This window comes from Typha latifolia, chromosome 6 (genome assembly GCF_019914945.1).
Source record: "Typha latifolia isolate L0001 chromosome 6, TyphaL0001v2, whole genome shotgun sequence".
Lineage (NCBI taxonomy): Eukaryota > Viridiplantae > Streptophyta > Magnoliopsida > Poales > Typhaceae > Typha > Typha latifolia.
Window position 1 is genome coordinate 2,631,476 of NC_133091.1, and position 20,139 is coordinate 2,651,614.

A 20,139-nucleotide genomic window follows, 5' to 3' on the forward strand; every position below is an offset into this window, starting at 1 on the left:
CCCAGGATTCCAACTGTAAAATTTCAAACTTGAACTACTTTACTATACCGGTGCTTGCATTTGCATTCACCCAAGAATGGCCTTTTGAGGCCGAATCTGACGGAAGATTTTATGGAATGTGGATGATGCTTCATCCCCGTGTTGCAGATCAGCTGGTTCTTGCTAATACAGACACAGGCACTGCATCTCTTTATCACTACTGTCTTTGTTTTAATGTTTGTTTTTAGAAGACATACATTTATGAAGAACAAGATAGTGAAGGATATGATAGTTATTGATGGACACCTGGGCTGAACACCTTAATATTAAGTGTTTTCTTGCTACCTAAGCTGGGGATAACTGGATTCTCTTGTTGTAAAGATGTTGCACTATTCCCTGAGCAATTCTTTGCTTCTAGCTCCAGAATGTGTCCGAATATTTTGGTAAAATGTAGCCCCCTAAATAGTTAGTTAGAATCTTGTGGTTGGAACAGTAAGAAAGGAATGATTTCTTCGTGCTTTTAAATGTTTGTCAACTTTGCTGCATTTCAAAGCTAACTTGTGCCAAAAGCTTCGAACAGTTGATCTCCTCTATATTTATCAGCCAAAGAGACTAGAGGAAGATCTTTCCCCTCTCACCTCTCTTTTTTGTTTCCAGGTTCAGGAATGGAAAGAAAGGATGATCCAACAAAGCCTCTCAGCATCTGCTACAGGATTTTTGCGTTCCTCACCGAGAACTTTCCTGTGTTTGGTGATAAGAAGATCAGTCGAGGAATTGAAAATGGTGCCACGATCATGGAAAGAGAGAAAGATGAACCATCCATTCGAGATGAACTAGTAGGCCATGGGATGAAAGAAGGTGAAATGCTGCATGAAATCGAGGTTGCCATCCTTATTCCTGAAGGCAATGATGCTGAGAATCCTGAGAACATTAGAAGAACAAATGACAAAAGATATGGCGTGGAAGCAATAGCAGCTGAGCTACCAAAGGTCCAAGAAATAGCAGCACCACAAGATGATGTGCTTCCCAGGAAGGCGACTAAGAAGTCAGTCACTATTAAACTAGCTGCTAAAGAGATCAATGATATGAAAAGAACATCATCAGATAAGAATGGCGAAGAAAAAGGTGCCTTGAGAGTTGGGGAACTGGAGAAGAAGCCATCAATGGGAGGGAGCATATTGAGGCCTAGAAAGCCAATCATAAAGGCACCATCCAATATCAACGAAAGATCCCGTGCCTTTATTGAGAAAAGCAAGAAAATATTTGCTTCTGATAAACACTGATTCATTGGCTTTTCTTCACGACGAATTATTGATTCTCCATTATATGTAACATTGCATTGGTTGGTTTGCATTTAAATTGCTTTTAAATTTTAGCATCGTGAGCTTATTTCAATAACGTTCACAAGAGAGAGAGAGAGAGAGAGAGAGAGAGAGAGAGAGATCACATCGAATCATCGTATCTTTTACTTTGGGCGTTACTGGGTTGATTAAAAATATAAAAATCGAAGTTTGACTGGATATGGACTTGGATATATCTTAATTATTTCATTTTCATATTAACGTTTATATATATATATATATCCAGATAGGCTTATTTCAACATCGATATGAGTTGAAGCTTTCTATCTGATCATAAGGAATAGAAGAAAATCTCTTCACTTTTTTTAGACTTATCCTAATCCCTATTCTGCTTCTCTTATATGTATGTTCTGCTGCAAATTTAAGCAACACCGTATTTCTTATTATGGCTTTACAAATAAAAAAGTATAAGGGTAAATTCCGAATTACCACACATGGTTACCCAATATATAAATATATCTGATATCCCATCTCAATTTCTATCCCAATTAAATAGTAATGGTAACCAAATTTACTATCAAATTATTTATTATAGCATCAATTGTTCCTCCTAAGTGTTTTTTTTCTTCCCTCCTCCGCTGGAGAGCAATTGCTAAGGTTTCTTTAATTTTTCCATGTTTGTTGGCCTCTTCTCCCATCTCCTCCCTAGTTGCTCGATCTAGATCCTCCTCATCATTGTTCACCGGCTCAGAGAGGAACGAGAAAGGTTTGAGGCTCTCCTCCTTCACCTCTCCACTCCATACTGGTCTTAAACTAGGGCAGTGGAGGAATATTGGAGGGAGGCCGCATCTTTCCTTTTTTCCATATATTGGGCGGACTAAGTGGTTTTGTTTTGGATGGTTGTAGATTTGATGGTATTTGTAGGAGGTTCTCTTTGCACTATTGATGGCGGTTTAGAAACCTACATTTTTTCTATTATCTTCTTTAGGAGATTATTTATATTTTTATCTTCTATTACTGCTTTACTATGGTACAAAGTGAATGTACAGCCGTGTGTAGGGGTGTAAACGAGCTGAGCCTGAGCGAGCCGGCTCTGGCTCAGGCTCGGCTCGAAATTAGTTTCAAGCCTCATAATGTTGCTCAGGCTCGGCTCAGCTCAACCCGAGCCGAGCTCGAGCTGAGCTTAACTGAGCCCGAGCCGAGCCCGAGCAAAGCTCGAGCTCGATTAGAGGCGGTGGCGACGTGGGCGGTGGCGACATGGACAGCGGCTTGCCGAAGGAGTCGGAGACGGATGGAGGAGGCCAACGACGGAGGAGGAAGAGGAGGAGGAGGCCGACGGCGACGGAGGAGGAGGCCGACGGAGAGGAAGGCGTGGCGCCGCCGTGGTGGTGGCTTGCCGTCGTTGCCGATGGAGGCCGACGGGGAGGGAAGAGTGAAGGTGATCAGGTGGATGAGGGTGAGAGTGAAGATGAGGGTGGGGTGGGGGAATTGAGGATGGGGAAGGTGGTGATGGGAAATGTGAAGTAATTAATGAGGGTGGGGTAGGTGAGGGTAAGTGAGGGTGGGGTAGGTGAGGGTGATGAATATTGTGTTACGGGTGAGAATGAGTTAGTGAGGGACACGTGGCAATATTTCTGTATGCCACGTGTCCTTAGTCATATGGAGTCAGGCTATCGAGCCTATCGAGCCGAGTCTGAGCGAGCCGGCTCCAGCTCAGGCTCGGCTCGATATTAATTTCGAGCCTATTATGATGGCTCGGGCTCGGCTCAGCTCTGATCGAGCCGAGCCGGACTCGAGCTTCACCCGAGCCAAGCCCGAGCCAAGCCCGAGCCGAGCCCGAGCTGCTCGTCAAGCCTGACAGCCCTAGCCGTGTGTGCTTAAGCAATAACAGTCTCACTGGAGCTACTAGACATCAGACCCTTTTGCTTACATACTCCTACCAAGTTGATTTATCTATAGATTTTTTTGTGTCCCATCAAATTTAATATCATATTTTATTTTTCGTTAAGTATTATGTTTGTATCTTTGAGTTATTAGGGTTTGATATTCTCATTTTCGGTAAGTAGTTTGTACAAGTTCAGTTTAGATTCAATATCTCCCTTTGTATTATGCTTTGTAGCTCTTCAGACATTATTTCTACATTATTAATGAATTATTGCCTGCGGGCTTTCCGTTAAAAAGAAAAAAAATCATAAACAAAGACAAAAGAAAGTTACGATAGCATCCACATTTGTATCTACAGAAGATTTATATCAAAAAAAAGAAGCACAAGATCCGACCCGATCCATTTGCCAGCGGATCTAACAAGCTGAGCTAATAAAAATGCAAAATTTATTTTTGATGTGCTATAGTTCGGTTTCTCCTCTCCTTCCTCGATGTCCGGCTGCAGTATCAGAGCCATCTGGATCCTCAACCCCCTCGACGCCGTCGTCTTCTCTAGGTAACAACCCAATTTTGCCTTCTTTCATCTCTACCTTTCTAGGGTTCTCCTACCCCAAGACTCCGCTTTTTCAAACTTCAAGAAATCAACTGTTGAGATCTCATGATTCGGCATTCTCGGTCAGGAGGTTCGCGGTGGTGGAGAAACGGTGGCGATTGGCATGCGAGAGGGACAACTCTGGCGGCGCGCCGCAGCCGTTGCTGCCGACCGACGCGGAGTTGGCCGCCGCCTTTGGTGAGCGGAAGGCAAGGTCGGTTTCTTGGATTTTATGGGAATTTGCATCATGCTCAATCGTGTAACACCTCCAAAAATGTCTCCTTTTAGTATTCACAAGTGGGTCATGCTGAAAAGAAACCTAAGGAGTGAAGGTTTTTGTTGCTCTTGTTTAGAAAAGTTCATGAAATGTTTGATCAGAATTTCTTGTGCAGGGAAGGTTCTGCACGTGGTTTCGGCGTCCGTGCAAGTCAGTCTTCTCCGGGTTCGGATTCTTGGGTCGATGATCCGATCACTCGCCACATTGTAACACTTCGTATCACCAGGGAAGAGGGAAATGGGTTTACGTTGTGGCCAATAATTTTGCATATAAGAGGCAGTTATTGCATTCTTGCGTTACCTTTTGTTGAGCCCCAACAGTTTAAAGCATATGAAAGATTGTCTAGAAGAAATGACTGTGGAAGTTCGATTGGAGAGAAGGATAACCTCTCTTCTCTTCTGCTTAATCTTCCATGCATAACAGGGTAGGGTAAGTTTGCTTGCAATTTGTAAGAGCTTACTTTTATTAGAAATTGATAGTTCTACTCGTCCACCAACCATTAGAAATTTGCATAACCCTTTCATATATAGAAGTAATTTTTGTTTGGTTAGAACGGAATAAGTAGCAATTTCCATCTCTAAATAAAATTGTTCACATTTTCTAAATATTTCTTAATAGAGCTATATATATATATTTTTTTTTATTTTTTTTCTTTCTTGTGTCTATAGCCTATACTATTGTGACTCTTATCTTCTTGTGTAGATTCTAGATCTAATGCTAGATTTCTCTGTGCTAACTATTCTGTATGCTCTCAATTTTGCCACAAGTCCATGCTACTAGTTTGTGCCCTGTGGATGAAAATCAGTTGATATACTTGTGGAAAACAATTGTTTTGATAGGTCAACCATCTAGGACTCTAGGTTTTCTTGTTAAATAATTGGGGGTGAGATTATTACATTCTACAATGTTATATGTACTGCTACTTTTACAATGAATTGAGTGAAATTCTTTAGGATGTAACAAAGAGCTATTTATCTAGATAATGCATCCTAGTGCATGAGGTTCCTACAAATAAAGGGTCTAGTATGTCCTTACGCAGAAGAAAGTGTTTCTCAAGCAAACCTATGGTCTTATAGGGACTTGGAGTTGTTATAGGACTTTATCCCTTAGTTTCTTGTTACTATGTAACTTCTCTACTTTAGTTGTTTATGAATCACATTTTAAGTGGACAAATATCTAAAAGCCCTAATCAAAGGTCCAATCGAAGTACAGATTGGAGTGATGAATTTGGATAAGGTTTTGATAATCTATACTAAATCCTATAAACCTGTAGCAAATAAGTTTCCTTGAGAAATTTGTGTCAGCGGAGGGGTGAATGGGTGACCTATACTGAATTTGAACCTTACTAGGTCTGTATTTTCTGGGTCTTCCTCCCGACCAACTATCCAGCTTTGCATTTGGCACAGCAGTTCTTGCTCATTACTATGTCGCTTTTAGGTTGAATTCTTCTCTGTTTCATATGGAGAAAATATGACATGAACTTGATTTATCATGGTAATGTAGGCTTTTAACTTTGTCCTTTCCAGGTATTGTTGCCTAGTTTTGGAGAGCAATTTGGTCTATTATCTGTTACTTTTTTGACTAACTGTTATCTGTTACTTATACAGTATCTCTCTTTTTAAAAGGGTGTGTATATATATGGACTTTTGAAGATAGTCATATCATTCTAACCAAGAGACAGCTAGGGAGGGAAAAATGCACACAGCTTCTCTCTTGTTGCTGAACAAATTGTGCCCATGACTTGGATCCATGACCTCTTGGATGCAAGGTTCATACTTTACTATTACACCAAATGACACTACATTAGGACATCAAAATAGATTATGTGCTACATTGATAATAGTTGATCATTTGAACTTTTGAAGTTTTCTAGTGATTATTCTTCTTTGGATGTTTTCCAAACTATGCATGCTTCTAGGTCCTTTTATTCCTTGGAGTGCTCTTCATAGACAATGCAAAACATGGTTGTGGGCAGTATCAGAAAATTAGGATCTATACTAGATTGTCTGGAAAAACTTGTGCAGTAATATTATTTTCTGAATATTGGTTTTCTGTCTTATTAGCTGAATTCTTTTGCAACTTACTCCATCTTATGTATCATAGGGCATTTATGGTAGCACATACTGTAGGGGACATCATTATGGGCGACATGGTGGATCCTGAGGTTGTTGTAAGTTCTTCTCCTACTGTTGGTGGGCTGTTGGATTCACTAACTGGCAGTATAGGTATATCCGGCATCTCAACCCGTGCAAAACCTGCTGCAGCACCTGTTTTAGGTTCCTCTACTTCAGCTTCTTCAGTGGTTGGCGCTGCTGTAATAGATGCTCCAAAAGGCACTTTAAAAGCCATTGATAAAGATGTGCTACATGCCTTTCTTAGCAGCTCAATGCCATTTGGTTGGTACCTTTTATTATGGTATTCCTCATCTTGTATGTTTCTAATATTTGCTTCTTTGTATTCTTTTTTAGTTTTGAATGGGATTATTAAGCAGTGCTTGACTCTTATTAATCATATAAATGTACCAGGAACCCCTATAGACCTCAATTATGCCAATATGTCTACAATTAGGACAACAGGGTTTTCGTCAGCAGATCTACCACCTGCCGACCTAAAGCAGCCTGGCTGGAAACCTTACCTGTATAAAGGGAGGCAAAGGATGCTTTTCACTATCCATGAGGTTATAGATGCTGCATTATACGACCGTGATGAAATACCAGATGCTCTTTCAGTTTCAGGTCAAGTAAACTGCAGAGCAGAGTTAGAAGGATTGCCTGATGTTTCATTACCTCTGGCTGGGTTGAAAGATGCTCATGTGGAGATCTTATCTTTCCATCACTCTGCTCAAGTTTCAGAACATGGTGATGATAAGCAAGCCCTGATGTTTTCTCCACCACTAGGGAACTTTGTTTTGATGCGTTATCAGGCATCATGTGGCCTTGATCCTCCAGTTAAAGGCTTCTACCAGCTATCGATGGTCTCAGAAGATGAAGGCGCTTTTTTGTTCAAATTGAGGTTGATGGAGGGTTACAAGGCTCCCCTTTCTATGGAATTTTGTACTGTTACCATGCCATTTCCTCGGAGAAGAGTTGCATCTTTTGATGGAATTCCTTCAGTAGGGACAGTTTCAATGACAGAATTTTCTGTTGAATGGAAAATTCTTACTAGTGGACGTGGCATTACTGGAAAAAGCATTGAGGCTACTTTTTCTGGAACCGTGAAATTTCTGCCAAGAACAAGTCAGAGAGCACTTCCGTTTTCTAGGTCAGTTTCAAGAACCCTAGTTGAAGATGATAGTGATTCCGAGCAAGATTATTCTAACAACGCCAACATAGAAGACTACCTAATGGAGAAAATGAATAAGGACTTGCAAGCAGTAGACTTAGAGGAACCATTATGTTGGCAAGCCTACCATTACGCAAAGGTAATCTCTCTCTCTTAAATGTTTGTATATAAGAGCACCTATAAAAATAATATGACCCTTCTCAAATTCCCTATTCTTTTTTCTTTTCTTTAGAAGAAGTGAGTCGGTTATACTTTGAATTCTCTTTTGTTGTTTGATAGAAATATTCATGCACTTAATATGGTCTGCAGTTAAATCCGCAATATGCAGTCATACATTAGTTATATTATGCTTCTGTCATCTTCATGTCAACTTTGCGATCTTATGTTAGACTTTATTTTGTCTATTAATATTATGGTTATATCTCTTGGTTTCTAGATCATTTCTTCCATTAATTGTGGATGCATTTTCCAGGTATCATTTAAGGTTATTGGAGGCACATTATCGGGGATGATCTTAGATCCAAAATCTGTAAGTTAACCATGTTGTTCTTTTCTTTTCTTTTTTTTCTTTTTTTTGCTTTAATCTATAATAATAGTTTGAGTTGAAAAATCAGCAGCTCAGGTGAGGGAAGTAAGGTATGGACTTCTTGCCATGCCCAAATGTTATCTAAGGTTTTTTTTTTTTTTCATGTGCAACTAGTCATCCTGAGTATCTAGTCGTATGGTCTAAAATTGGATGCTTATTTTAATATTGGAACGTAATTGCGTAGTTATTTTTGGATGTCGTGTTGTGGTTCTATCATATTTATGGAATAAATAAGATATTAGGTTGCATGCCATTTTCTGAACATGAACTTATCTTGTGCAGGCAAGCATTTATCCTGCAGTGAAAGCACCAGTTGAGTTCTCGATGCAGGTAGTTTTATTTTCTTTTGTACTCTTCACTCTCTTTTCTATACAGGTAACATATTAACATTAGTGAAATTTAGAGAACATCACCTATTATTACCTTGACTCTTTGGACCCAAGTAGTTATGGGATTTGAGCTATGGAAGCAAACTTTCCCATAATGGGGGCAATACTGAGTGTCTCTTGCCATTTGGCCATTTTCTTCTCATATCTTGCATCGGTGGGGAGTCTCGTTTATTGGAATGCTTTGACTAAGTACTATCGTCAATAAGTTTGGAAACGAGAATGTACTGGGGTCCACTTTGTGAATTGTACCTTTCACTTTATCTAATAATGTTATGTATTATCTAGATCCCAAATAATTCATTGCAGCCCATAAAGTGTATAATGATCAAGGTGGAAAGTAGATAATGTTTGTCTGATGCAACCTAGATATCCCTGATACCACTAATGATGCAATACGGATAGCTCTGCGTAGGGAATTCCTTGTATAACACCCATTCATAAATTTTTATCTTTGACAGGCTTCTTCTGGAGACTACATTCTGTGGAATACTTTAGGAAAATGTCCTGCTGCTGCCTCGCCTAAAGTTCGTTGAGTGCTGGATCTTTTTGCGCTGCTGCGAGTGTATGAACTATGAAGTATACTTTGTTTCATTTTTGTTGAAGTATATTTTTGCTCGTGTTGAAATTTTTCCAGACCGGATGACTAAGATTCTTGTAATCATCTTTTAATACGTTGTGATTCGAGAAACACCATGGAAGTCTGTTGTATTTCCTACTCGGATTTAGTTTTGTTGACGCAGTTCTGTCGTGATATTGCTGGTGAATGAAGATTCATATCACCTGTCGTGGTTAAGCGCGCGCTTATTTGTAGACATTTTATCGAACATATATATAACATTTGCATCATTCATCTAAAAGTAGTCTCTGGTTCATATTTGGACTTCGGATTTCATTAATATTATCTACTGGTAAAATCCAACCCTAGAGTCCTTTGATAGATGCTTGCCAGAACATGATACTTGTAAACATGCTTGACTGATAGAAACTTCCTGACTGGGATAATTATGTCTCGTTCTGGGCAACGTATCATCTTACAGAGTTACAGTAGATGATGTAGATCTATACTCCATGCTTAAAGAATAAAATTACAAAATTTTATCTTTTATTATATTTAAGCTACGCTATAATACAGAAGAGTTTTTTTCGTTTTTTACCAAACTGGGCTACTCAGGTAATAATCTCCATCGCTCCAACGGGGGTAGGGAAATTTGCAAAAAGTCTCCTATAAAATAGAGTTTTTATAGTTCGAACTCTATTTTATTGTTTTTTTTTTCTAAAAAATCGCTATCTTTTACCAATAATATTTTAAAAAGCCCATGAGTTAACTTAAACTCACATTACCTTAATGGAACATGAATTAATACTATAGGAAGATTCTTAAATAAGATTACGAAGGTAACTTTGAAAATTTAAAATATTAATTTAAAACAAATAGAATGTTCTTGTTGTGTTAGGCTATTGCAAATTTAATTAACTTTTGAGGGTTTTTTTTTAATAATTTTGGTAAAATAATAGAGACTTCTTAGAAGATATTTTTTTGGGGAACTTTCTAAAGGGATGTGTAATGTGGACACTTAAACTGCCATCACCTCATACTCTTCAAACTATCGGCTATTTTCTCATATACCATCTGAACTTTTTTGTGGTACGTAGATCTCCTAAACTACTAATTTTTTTTAAAAATCCCCATGTTAATTATCCATTTACACCTCTATTAGTAAATTAATCATGCGACTCACACCTATAGGGAAGAAAGAATAAGAAATGTAAATGTACTTTGATATCCTCTATTCAGAACTCAGAAGTCATTTATATTTTTTCACCTTTTCATTAACTGCGTTGGGGTGTGATTTCAATAGTTAAAGGGCGTATGAAGAAATGAGGTATAGTTTAGAGAGTAAAAATATTTTACCTTAAGCTTTAAAACATGCATTTTCTCATATGATGCGCTGATGAGAGATCAGTATTTTATATTTGAAATAAAATACTATAAAATTTAGACATAAAATGCTAACTATTTGTCATATGCCTCTCGTGCGAAATTGCCCTCACGTAAGATTCACATGAAAGTCTATTAACACAGGATAAGACCAAAATAGCAGGAACAAAAGAGGAGCTGGTAGGCCACACAAATCTATCCATAATACAAAAGTGTGTAAAGTATACATACTAAAAGTAAGATATAATAAGAGAAAAAGAACATAATCCCTTATAAAAATATTACATTATATGAAAATAAAATAGGTCTAACACCCTATTAGGTGAACTGCTATAAAGCTCTTGTCACAACAATAGTCAATTTGCAAAATATGCCAAATAATGTGCCTAATATTTAGTAAGTGACACTATCACTAGTAAAATAAAACGGATATAAGTACACCTAACATAAAAAATGCATGAATATCTAAACAACTAAATCTCATAATAACAATAAGTCATGCAAACAAATGTATTGGCCCAATGTATGTTAACTCTAACCACTCCCACTATAACTACTCATAAGCTAGACACTAGGCTGATCAGCATCACTTGTACTCTTTCAACATAAATGCCTCCAAGAGAACGTAGACTCTAGCGATAGAATCGTCTATCCATCACTCGATGAACTATTAACTGATATTTCGTCATCACAGATTAAGGATCTTTGTCATTGGCCCATATCTCCAACTTCGCTATCACCATTGTTGCGAGATTATCTCATAATGCAAAAATCATGAGTCCCCACTTAAAATCTCAGTCATTGGCCCATATCTTTAACTTTGTATCATTTTTATTCGATCTCCAACATAAATACCTTAAAGGATTTTGACTCGTCAATCGAGAGTACAATCCTGATGAATGATGTGCTTAATTGTCTGAGATCTACAATTAGGATCTTTTCTAGGCCATACTATATAATAATATATATTACCTTCGGTAAAGAGATGTCGAGTATTATTGAGACAAAGATGTCCCATTCTTTATGATAATGCACATATGCTAATGATATGATATTATGTAGCACAATAAACATAATGAAATATATCATCATCATAGAGTAATATTTGTTATCATACATGATCATGCTAATAGAGATACACAAAAATTATAGTAAAGACAGTCATATCAACTATCATGCTAAATTAACATGTATAACTACAAATGCTAAAAATACTAGGTCATATGTGAACTATGCTAGTGTAAAATCTAATATATACCATATCAATCAATAACAACAAGTGAAAATAGTCCACTTGCCTAAAATTGATAATTTTTCCTAGTGATGCACCGGTTCTAAAAAAGATCTAAGGGAAAATACTAAAGTTATTACCAACTCTCACTATTTAAAATATAATTATAAAGAAAACCAAGAGCTAAACGACCAGTGATGAGGTTGGGCTAAGCCCAGCCATAGCTTAAAATGGGCTCGACCTAGGCCTAGCCCATAGTCCATTCCTAGGCTTGAGCCAAGCCAGCCCAACCCACTTGCTCGGGCTTGGATCGATCCATCACCAAGGAGGGAGTCACTCTCTATACCTCCCACTAATGCACACCCAAATACAGGAAAGGGAAGGGGGGAGAGATGTCGTTGACTCCTCGTCACCGGACGACCAAAAGAGTGACGAAAGACAAGAGAGGGCTATCACAAAGAGATCTTGAGACGGTAGTCGAGATAGACTACAAATCGCACCCCAGGTAACTTCTCGACTCTAAAGTTTGTTGGTCGACCAATTTCTCCACCCAACCCAAGTGGCGATGAGTGGGGGGAGGGGGAGGGCTCACCAAGAAACTTATTGGTGTGGTGGTGGACACTGAGTTTTGACCGGCAAAAATATATCATATGAGGAGTGAGAGAGAGAAAGACCGAGGCTTGGTGAGGGGGGTTGTGAGTAAATGCTTTCACGAGGAGCATAGGTTGCTAGACCGGATCCGGGTGAACGGCTTGATCTGTGCTTGACCCGTGAACCCGATAGCTTAAACGGGTCTGACTACTCCTCCGCTTCCTCCGACCTCTCTCTCTCTCTCAGTCAGTCAAACCCTCACTCCAAGAGTTAGAGTCCAAATATTCTTCAACCAATCGTGACAAAGAGTTCAAATCCAATTCGGTAATGGGTGTTGGTTCTTCTTCGCTATCTCCTGCCCCATCTCTCGCTATCGTCGCCTTCGACACCGTCTCCAACTCCTACACGACTCGCTTCCAGTACAAACCCAAGGCCCTTCGTCTCGATCGTAATCCTTTTCTCCACTCCATTTCCCATACCACCATGGCGGGATGCGGGAGATCGGATGCTGTCGAAGAGGTAAAGAACGAGATGACACCTGCGCGTCTGTCTGGCCCACCAACTTTGCCGAAGGAGTTGCTGGAGAAGTTAGTATCGGATGCTTTGGTTTGGAGCTCCCTCCATGGACTTGTTGTTGGAGATAGAAGCAACCAGGTGTCGTGGCACAATACCTACTTACTCTTTTTGTTAAAGTTTGCTTGTTTGTTTAAATGCTGGATTTTTGGGTAAATAGTTGGCTCCTTTCTCTTGGATGTGGATAGATTCTTGTATCGGATTTTCATGTTCTTTGCGGTAATAATTTGAATCATCTCCTTATTGGTTTATTCTTCATCCGATCCACCTGGAACTCGCGTAACGTTTTTGAATAATTAAGAAGAGGCCCTCTTTTGTGGTAATGAATATATAGATATATGTTTGTTGCCAAATAATAATAATAATAATAATAATAATTAAGAAGATTTAATAAAAGAAGAAGCTAAGGGAATTGTTTGAGATCAATTTGTATTATCCTTGTCATGCCAACATTCATGATCACTTCAGTTTTAGCCTCTTTATTTGGTCAACGATCGTAGCGTCTAAAGTCTTAATCATTACAGCTGTTTTATCAAGATCTTATGGCCTAAATTGGTGCATGAAAAGACAATATATCATCACAATATGTTGCAAAATTGAAAAGAAGCACTTCATGGATGACTTGCAGAGATCAGGAACAGTCCCTGGTGTTGGTCTGGTTCATGCCCCATTTTCTCTGCTGCCGATGTTATTTCCAAAAGAATGTTGGAGGCAAGCATGTGAGCTAGCTCCAATTTTCAATGAGCTTGTAGATCGCGTGAGCTTGGATGGGAAGTTTTTGCAGGATTCTTTATCGAGGTATTAAAGCATCTACATTTGTTAACCATCTTTTGAAGGAATTTACTCTTCAGTGCTTTTTCCAAACTATTGGAACATAACTTGGATGTTTTTGCAGCAATCATTTCATTTTAATTGATTTATTTGGCTTAAAGATGCTTACTGGGTATTGTGTTTTTGGTCAGACATTGTGTACTACTTAAAACTCAGCTGGCGAAACATAGGGATTGTTTTCCTTGTTATACTAAATTTGATTTCTCTTAGAGTCCTTGTTGGAAGAAATATTGGATAGTTATGCTTAATGTAAAAATTGCATATTTACATATATTTAACCTACCATAATGTTGCTTGAAATCTATCTTGCTTTGCTTAAAAACGAAATGGCATTGGCATGCAGGTTTCTCACATTGATGTGCAGTCCTAAAATGAATCAATTAACGAGTAGTAATTTACTTATGCATTGTGCTCCACAAGAAAGAAACCTCTTATCCATTTTGTACACTGGTTGCACATAGGTTGTAGCAATTAGAGATAAAAATTCTGACTTTGTATTGCCCTGAATTGGCACTTTTCTTTCAAATGAAATATCTTACATGAATTCCCATATATATTTGTTGTTCTATCAGCCATTTTAAGCATTGCATATGGACCATTTCCAGTTGGATCCTGTGATATAGACATATGTTTGCATCATAGTTTATTTGTAAGATCTCTCTGAAGAGAATGAATTTCTTCAATCAATCCTCGTAGTCATCATATTTGATATTAATTTTGCAATATACAATTAATACCATTTAGGAGTAAGTATTGCTAATAATATTATTACTTTTGCATGTAGATTAAACTAACTGACTTTCTTAAAGTAGCACAAGTTAACTTATTTCATTCAGTTCTGACCTTCATTATTTATTATTTTTGCATGTAGATTATAAACTAAGTGACTTTCTTAAAGTAGCACAAGTTAACTTATTTCATTCAGTTCTGACCTTCATTATTTGGCATCATTTTTTTTTGTTCAGAACAAAGAAGGTGGATGCTTTCACTTGTAGACTCTTAGAAATTCATTCAAGGATGCTGGACATCAACAAAAAAGAGGTTATTCAGAACTTGAATTTTTAGAATACTTCATCAGATTAATGGGAAGAGCTACTAGTTTGTTTTGATTACTGAATACATTTTAATATTTCATTGTTTTTTTTAGTGATTCCCTTGTTACGGTTGTACTAATTACACAGCTAATTTTATCAGGATATCCGTTTAGGTCTGCACAGATCAGATTATATGCTGGATGCTGAAACTAACTTACTTTTCCAAATAGAGCTAAACACTATCTCATCGTCATTCCCTGGTCTCAGTTGTCTAGTAAGCGAGCTTCACAGGTCGAGTAGTATAATGCTTCGTTATATACTTAATCTATCTACATTTGCTTCACATATTTCATTTTTATCTATGCTCAGTGTATATTATACTTTTAAACATTACTGTAAGTTTGGATTTTTTTATTCTGACACCATCTGAAATTTGTGTTCTGCAAAAGTTTTCTTCAATTTCTTGACACTTAGAAAACAGAGTATTGATTATAACCTTTCTTACAGAAGAGAGAAGGTCACCAATGTAGTAAAGCTATCATGACAGTCTATTACACCTCAGTTGTATGACTGGCTGGTTGACATTACTCCCCTGATTCCTTGTTGGAGCATTTGATCATTGATCACCAATATTGTCTTGGACAACCTTAGGACTTGGGTTGTCTGCCTTTTGGCCATATGATGGTCCATTGAATTGAAGTCATCAAAATGATAATCTCTAGTGGATCCAAGTTCGCAGCATGATGACTGCCACCCTGTTGGTCCCTGATATTCCTTCTGTTAGACCATGACCTTTTATAATGTTGATCTTCTTTTTGGATCAGCCAACCTCAATCCCTTCAATGTCGGCGCAACTATTAACTAATTGGCTATTTGACAAAAAGGTCTCACATGAAAAATAGTTGTCCCATAGTGTCCCAAATATTACACAACTGGACTGCTGTCCACTTAGGGACTAGAATCTGAAAACCGAACTGAATCACAAATTAGTTTACCAAAATAAAGTTTATGTGAACTCTTATTAGCCTCAGTTACAACTAATATCGAGAGCTCATGCTCTGTGTAAAAGGTGCACAAAAACCTTCGGCACAATCTCGACCTCCCTCAGATTGCATGGGATCATTAGATAACATGGCTTAAAATTCATAGGGAGAAACATTGTTTCTGAATGGAGTTGCAGTAGTATTACTCTCATGACAATCTTCTTAGACCCTGTATGTGAGATTGTCAGTTTGAAATGGTCCTCTTATATATATATATATATATATATATATATATATATATATTGATCTGCATGCCTCATTTTATATCCATGGAATCCATGAATTAACTGTGGATTATCAATCTGTAGGAACTTGATTAACCACTATGCGAAGGACCTAAATTTGGATTCCAGAAGAGTTCCTGGCAACACTGCAGTCAGTCGGTATGCTGAAGCATTAGCCAAAGCATGGACTGAGTACAACAATAGCAAGTTAAGTGTCACTGTGTGAGATACATGAATATATTCTTCTCTTCTGGTATATTAAGAAGCTTTCACTAACTTATTTTTTTTATCATTTCCAGTTCTGTAGTTATGGTAGTTGTTCAAAGTGAAGAGAGAAATATGTATGATCAATATTGGCTCTGCACTGTGTTGAAGGAGATATATCCTCTTGAGTTGTTTTATCTTAGATATTCTTTTTCCTTTTTGTTTTATATGCAAAACTATCTGAATGCCCAAAGCATCAGCCCCTTTTCAGTTTGTTCAAGTCCAAATATGCATTACTGTATCAGGTCATCAGGCTCTGTCAAGTGTTGCTTCTGAAGAGTCTTTCTTCTATTTGCTGCGACTAAGGTCATCTTTTATATTTGATGGTGTTATACCTGTAATGGGATTTTGGTTTCTTGTGACTGGCTTTCTACATCCGTTGCTTACTTGTACAACATTCTGATGATATTTTGATCTCTTGATATACAGTTCAATTATTAAGATATTTTAGAATGACATCAAATAAAATTCAGTTGGTTTTCTAAAACCTGGTCATTTTCCTATCCAAAACTGGTCTCTTTACCAGCATAATACTGATATGCTACCTAAGGTCTTTTCCTTAACTTTCTATTACGCATGGTGTGACAAGTATCCGCAAAACTTTGGCAGAGATAGATGCAGAAGGGCAAGTTCTAACTGATGGTACACTGATGATGTAAGGAACTTTTTCTTCATGCAAATTTAACTGTCTCCTATTTGAAAGTTAAAGAAAAGGAGACACCTTTATGTGCAATTAACTCTTAATTATCTAACTTACTGCATTAGTAGCTATTAAAATTTCAATTTGTACGCATGCAGAAATGGCCAGACAGTCGCTGTTGTGTATTTTCGAGCTGGTTATTCACCAAATGATTATCCTTCAGAAGCAGTATGCTATTTCTAGTCATTTTCATTAAAAAAATTTATTATAGTTGTCTCTCAGATGAAAAGTTATGGTGCAATTCATCGACATGCATAACAAAAGTTCTTTATTTTCATTAACTAATTACATTCTCGTTTATTTGTCATTCACTATTCCAAATTGTTGCATTATCTAGGAATGGAAAGCGAGGTTCTTAATTGAACAATCTTCTGCGGTAAAGTGCCCATCAATATCTTACCATCTTGTAGGAACCAAGAAGATTCAACAAGAACTCGCAAAACCCAATGTACTTGAAAGGTGACCTTTATAATTGTGTAATTGAATTCTTGCTGATTGTCCTCCTCTTCTCGTCTTTTGATATTGTGGCGTTTGGAATGTTATACTTCCACTTTGAGGATTTGTACTCAAGTTGAAAATCTTACAGCTTTTATTTCATATTCTTTTTGGCTTTTTGTACAAGATAGATCTTTGGCTTTATGGTCTGCTGTTGTCCTGATTATGGAACCCATCATCAACCTACCTTAAATATTAATGCATGTATGCATGTCAAATAGAATTTATATCCGTTTAAGTCACTGTCCTAGAAAGTTACCACTTCTGCATGATGCAAACTTATTAGCTTATCCTTCGCCTTTGTACGGGGTGTGGTAATATACACTTCTTTGGCATGCATGTAGCTGGTTACACATAATATTTGGAAAACTTCCCTTTATGATATATAAAGAAAAAGAATTGATATGCATTCTTTTCCCTTTATGCTTCTTTGATGATTATCTTCTGCTATTAGCCTTTAGGATCATGGAGCAATAATACTGTTAAGGCTTTTTAATTGCATGATACTTTTTCGATTATACTAGATTTAATATGTCTATTTACTTATTTAGTCTATCTGGTAATGTGCTACTTTTTAGTTGCTTTGCAAGACTTTACTGTTGCTGTGATCTTTGTTATGCTTGATATTTTGTTGTTACGAACCTGAATGTGGGTATTATAAGTCTTGTGGCAAAATAAATCATGTCTTTTGCTGCTGATGTCCTTTGTCCTGTGTTTTAGATTCCTTGAGAATGAGGATGACATTGCAAAAGTGCGGAAATGCTTTGCGGGATTGTGGAGTTTGGATAATGAAGATGTTCTGAAGTCTGTGATGGAAAAGCCTGAATTGTTTGTTTTGAAACCCCAACGAGAAGGCGGAGGTTTAATTTTTTTCTGCAATCTGTGTATATCTGCCCTCACTGGTTTCTCTTGGCACTTGTTGATGCAATTGTTCATCTACAGGGAACAATATATATGGTGATAATGTACGGGAAATGTTAACCAGTCTGCAGAAGGAAGGAGGCGAGGAACTTGCAGCCTACATACTGATGCAAAGGATCTTCCCATCCTCTTCTATTGCTTATCTGGTCCGTGAAGGCCATTGTCACAACGACCATGCAATTTCAGAACTTGGAATATATGGTGCCTACTTGAGGTGATCAATCCCTTTATAATTTTTTCACCATTTCCTCTTTATCTTATGTGCTGAAGTGTATAAATTTTTTGATGTCCAAATATAGGAATAAAAATAAGGTGATAATAAATGATCAGTGTGGCTACTTGATGCGGACTAAAGTTACTTCATCAAATGAAGGTGGGGTTGCAGCTGGATTTGCAGTCTTGGATAGTATCTACCTTAATTGATAAGGTAATTGGTCAAGCAAGTTTCTTTTTTCTTATTTAAGGATATTTAACAGGATCTATTTGTAATACATACGAATCTGGTTTAGTATTAACTGGTACAAAAGTTTTGTCTTTTTATACTTGTTCTCACATCTTAGCAACTAAAGGACACCATAACAAACTTTCTTTCCTCCTTTTTCTTCCCTCCTTTTTTTCTCTTTTCTTTAGATTGTTTATATGATCCCATAAGATTTTCTTGATGCCTATGCATGTGGAATGACAGTGAACAACTGTACTGATACCCCACTTATTCCTTGTATACATGAGGTCTTGTTATTCACTATTGCATCCAGTAATTTTGCATTCATTTGTTAAGTACAAACATATGCATAGGCATTTATGTCATTGCTCCAACTGTCTGAAAACTTAAATATTTCTTGGTGGAAAATTGACAACTTTGTGCTCAAAAGCCTCGAACTTATTATACACCTGAGGACTGTTTGGATTCTACTTCCAGGCATACACCTATTATTTATGGCACATTTATGACTGAAATTCTCATCTCCCTCCCATGGCCTATTAGTTCCACGTCTGCATATGTGACTTGCCACTTATTGATTGGGTTGTAATTCAACTTGTAAATAATGATCTCTGCTTATCATGTGCTTGAAGAGGTGTCTATGAGTGTTTCTTTCTGTTTGCATGTGTGTGTGTGTAAAGAAGTTAATGTTGATATTTTCTGAATCACTAGTGAGTAGTGCCGACTTCTGTCTCTGTTCGATACTTTGATCAGTCGGTGTCACATTCAAGAGGGCTTATTTCTCAGAAACATTATTCCTCATTCTTAATTTTGAGAAGTGCTAAAATTTTCCACTTCAGTACTTCAAATGTAATTCCTGCACAATTTTTTTTTTCAATTAGGTAAATTTCCTTCCGCTTTCTTTTCTTGACAGGAGACAATAAATGACCATTTTTTCTCATGCAGCTGCAGCATGTGTTTTGGTGTTTTATTTGGTTATTCCTCGGAGCCATTTTTGGTGTAAACATCATAACAGAAGTTACTGTGCAACATTTCATTTTATATGTGCTCTATGCTAATTAATTAGCTGGTGTTTGACAAATATTTAATTTTTTAATCCTCCCTATAAGTCTGAGAAGAGTCACGTTGTTGTATGATGATGTAAATATTATCTGCTATCAAACATAGTGTCTCGCTCTCTCAATTTTCCAATTCTGTTCTTTTATATGCCTTTTTTTTATAGTTATTTGTTTCTTTATAGTTAACTTGATTGAATTGTAATGATCACTTATGACTGAAGGGTATCCATGTCTTTCTGTTTTAGAGTGTATAAAAAATCAAGTGTTTTAAGGGATATATGTATATATAAATATTAATTTTAGAGTGATGTACATGAAAATAAGATATTTTAGAAGAGTATACATATAAAAAAAATCCTAAGATTTATCTATGAGAATTTTACATTGTTGTCATTGAAAACTTAAATATCATGACTACTATATTCTTTGAATTATTATAATTGTTACTAAAATTATTGCATTCTTTTAAAAATATAATTCCATTAGTTAAAACCAAACTAAGA

At 37.1% G+C, this 20,139-nt stretch overlaps 2 protein-coding genes across 4 annotated transcripts; both read left to right on the plus strand.

Moving 5' to 3' along the window:
• Positions 1-133: 133 nt before the first annotated feature.
• On the plus strand, positions 134-1,401 carry LOC140791074 (uncharacterized). The gene has a single exon (XM_073141454.1). It carries the CDS (start codon positions 645-647, stop codon positions 1,260-1,262), a length of 618 nt encoding a protein of 205 aa, XP_072997555.1. The 5' UTR covers positions 134-644; the 3' UTR covers positions 1,263-1,401.
• A 2,176-nt stretch (positions 1,402-3,577) lies between these two features.
• On the plus strand, positions 3,578-19,769 carry LOC140790768 (glutathione synthetase, chloroplastic-like). Of its 3 annotated transcripts, XM_073141015.1 has the most exons (17): positions 3,581-3,720; positions 3,845-3,970; positions 4,149-4,457; positions 6,137-6,356; positions 12,637-12,705; positions 13,253-13,422; positions 14,421-14,496; positions 14,650-14,780; positions 15,841-15,963; positions 16,056-16,136; positions 16,595-16,675; positions 16,819-16,888; positions 17,058-17,179; positions 17,936-18,075; positions 18,158-18,350; positions 18,436-18,563; positions 19,524-19,769. In XM_073141015.1, exons 1-16 carry the CDS (start codon positions 3,656-3,658, stop codon positions 18,557-18,559), a joined length of 2,100 nt encoding a protein of 699 aa, XP_072997116.1. In that variant the 5' UTR covers positions 3,581-3,655; the 3' UTR covers positions 18,560-18,563; positions 19,524-19,769. The 3 variants fall into 3 exon arrangements, with proteins under 3 accessions (XP_072997114.1, XP_072997116.1, XP_072997115.1); XM_073141014.1 differs by lacking the exons at positions 3,581-3,720; positions 3,845-3,970; positions 4,149-4,457; positions 6,137-6,356 and having other exon boundaries at positions 12,321-12,705; positions 19,492-19,711; XM_073141013.1 differs by lacking the exons at positions 12,637-12,705; positions 13,253-13,422; positions 14,421-14,496; ... (8 more) ...; positions 18,436-18,563; positions 19,524-19,769 and adding exons at positions 6,559-7,454; positions 7,788-7,844; positions 8,184-8,231; positions 8,749-9,147 and having other exon boundaries at positions 3,578-3,720; positions 6,137-6,429.
• The last annotated feature ends 370 nt before the right edge of the window (positions 19,770-20,139 follow it).

Bases quoted from the DNA above. Each gene is read 5' to 3' on its own strand.
- LOC140791074 (XM_073141454.1), top strand. From the start codon at position 645: ATGGAAAGAAAGGATGATCCAACAAAGCCTCTCAGCATCTGCTACAGG.
- LOC140790768 (XM_073141015.1), top strand. From the start codon at position 3,656: ATGTCCGGCTGCAGTATCAGAGCCATCTGGATCCTCAACCCCCTCGAC. The intron at 4,458-6,136 runs GTAGGGTAAGTT...TATGTATCATAG, and splicing joins AATCTTCCATGCATAACAGG to GGCATTTATGGTAGCACATA. The intron at 16,676-16,818 runs GTAAGGAACTTT...GTACGCATGCAG, and splicing joins ACTGATGGTACACTGATGAT to AAATGGCCAGACAGTCGCTG.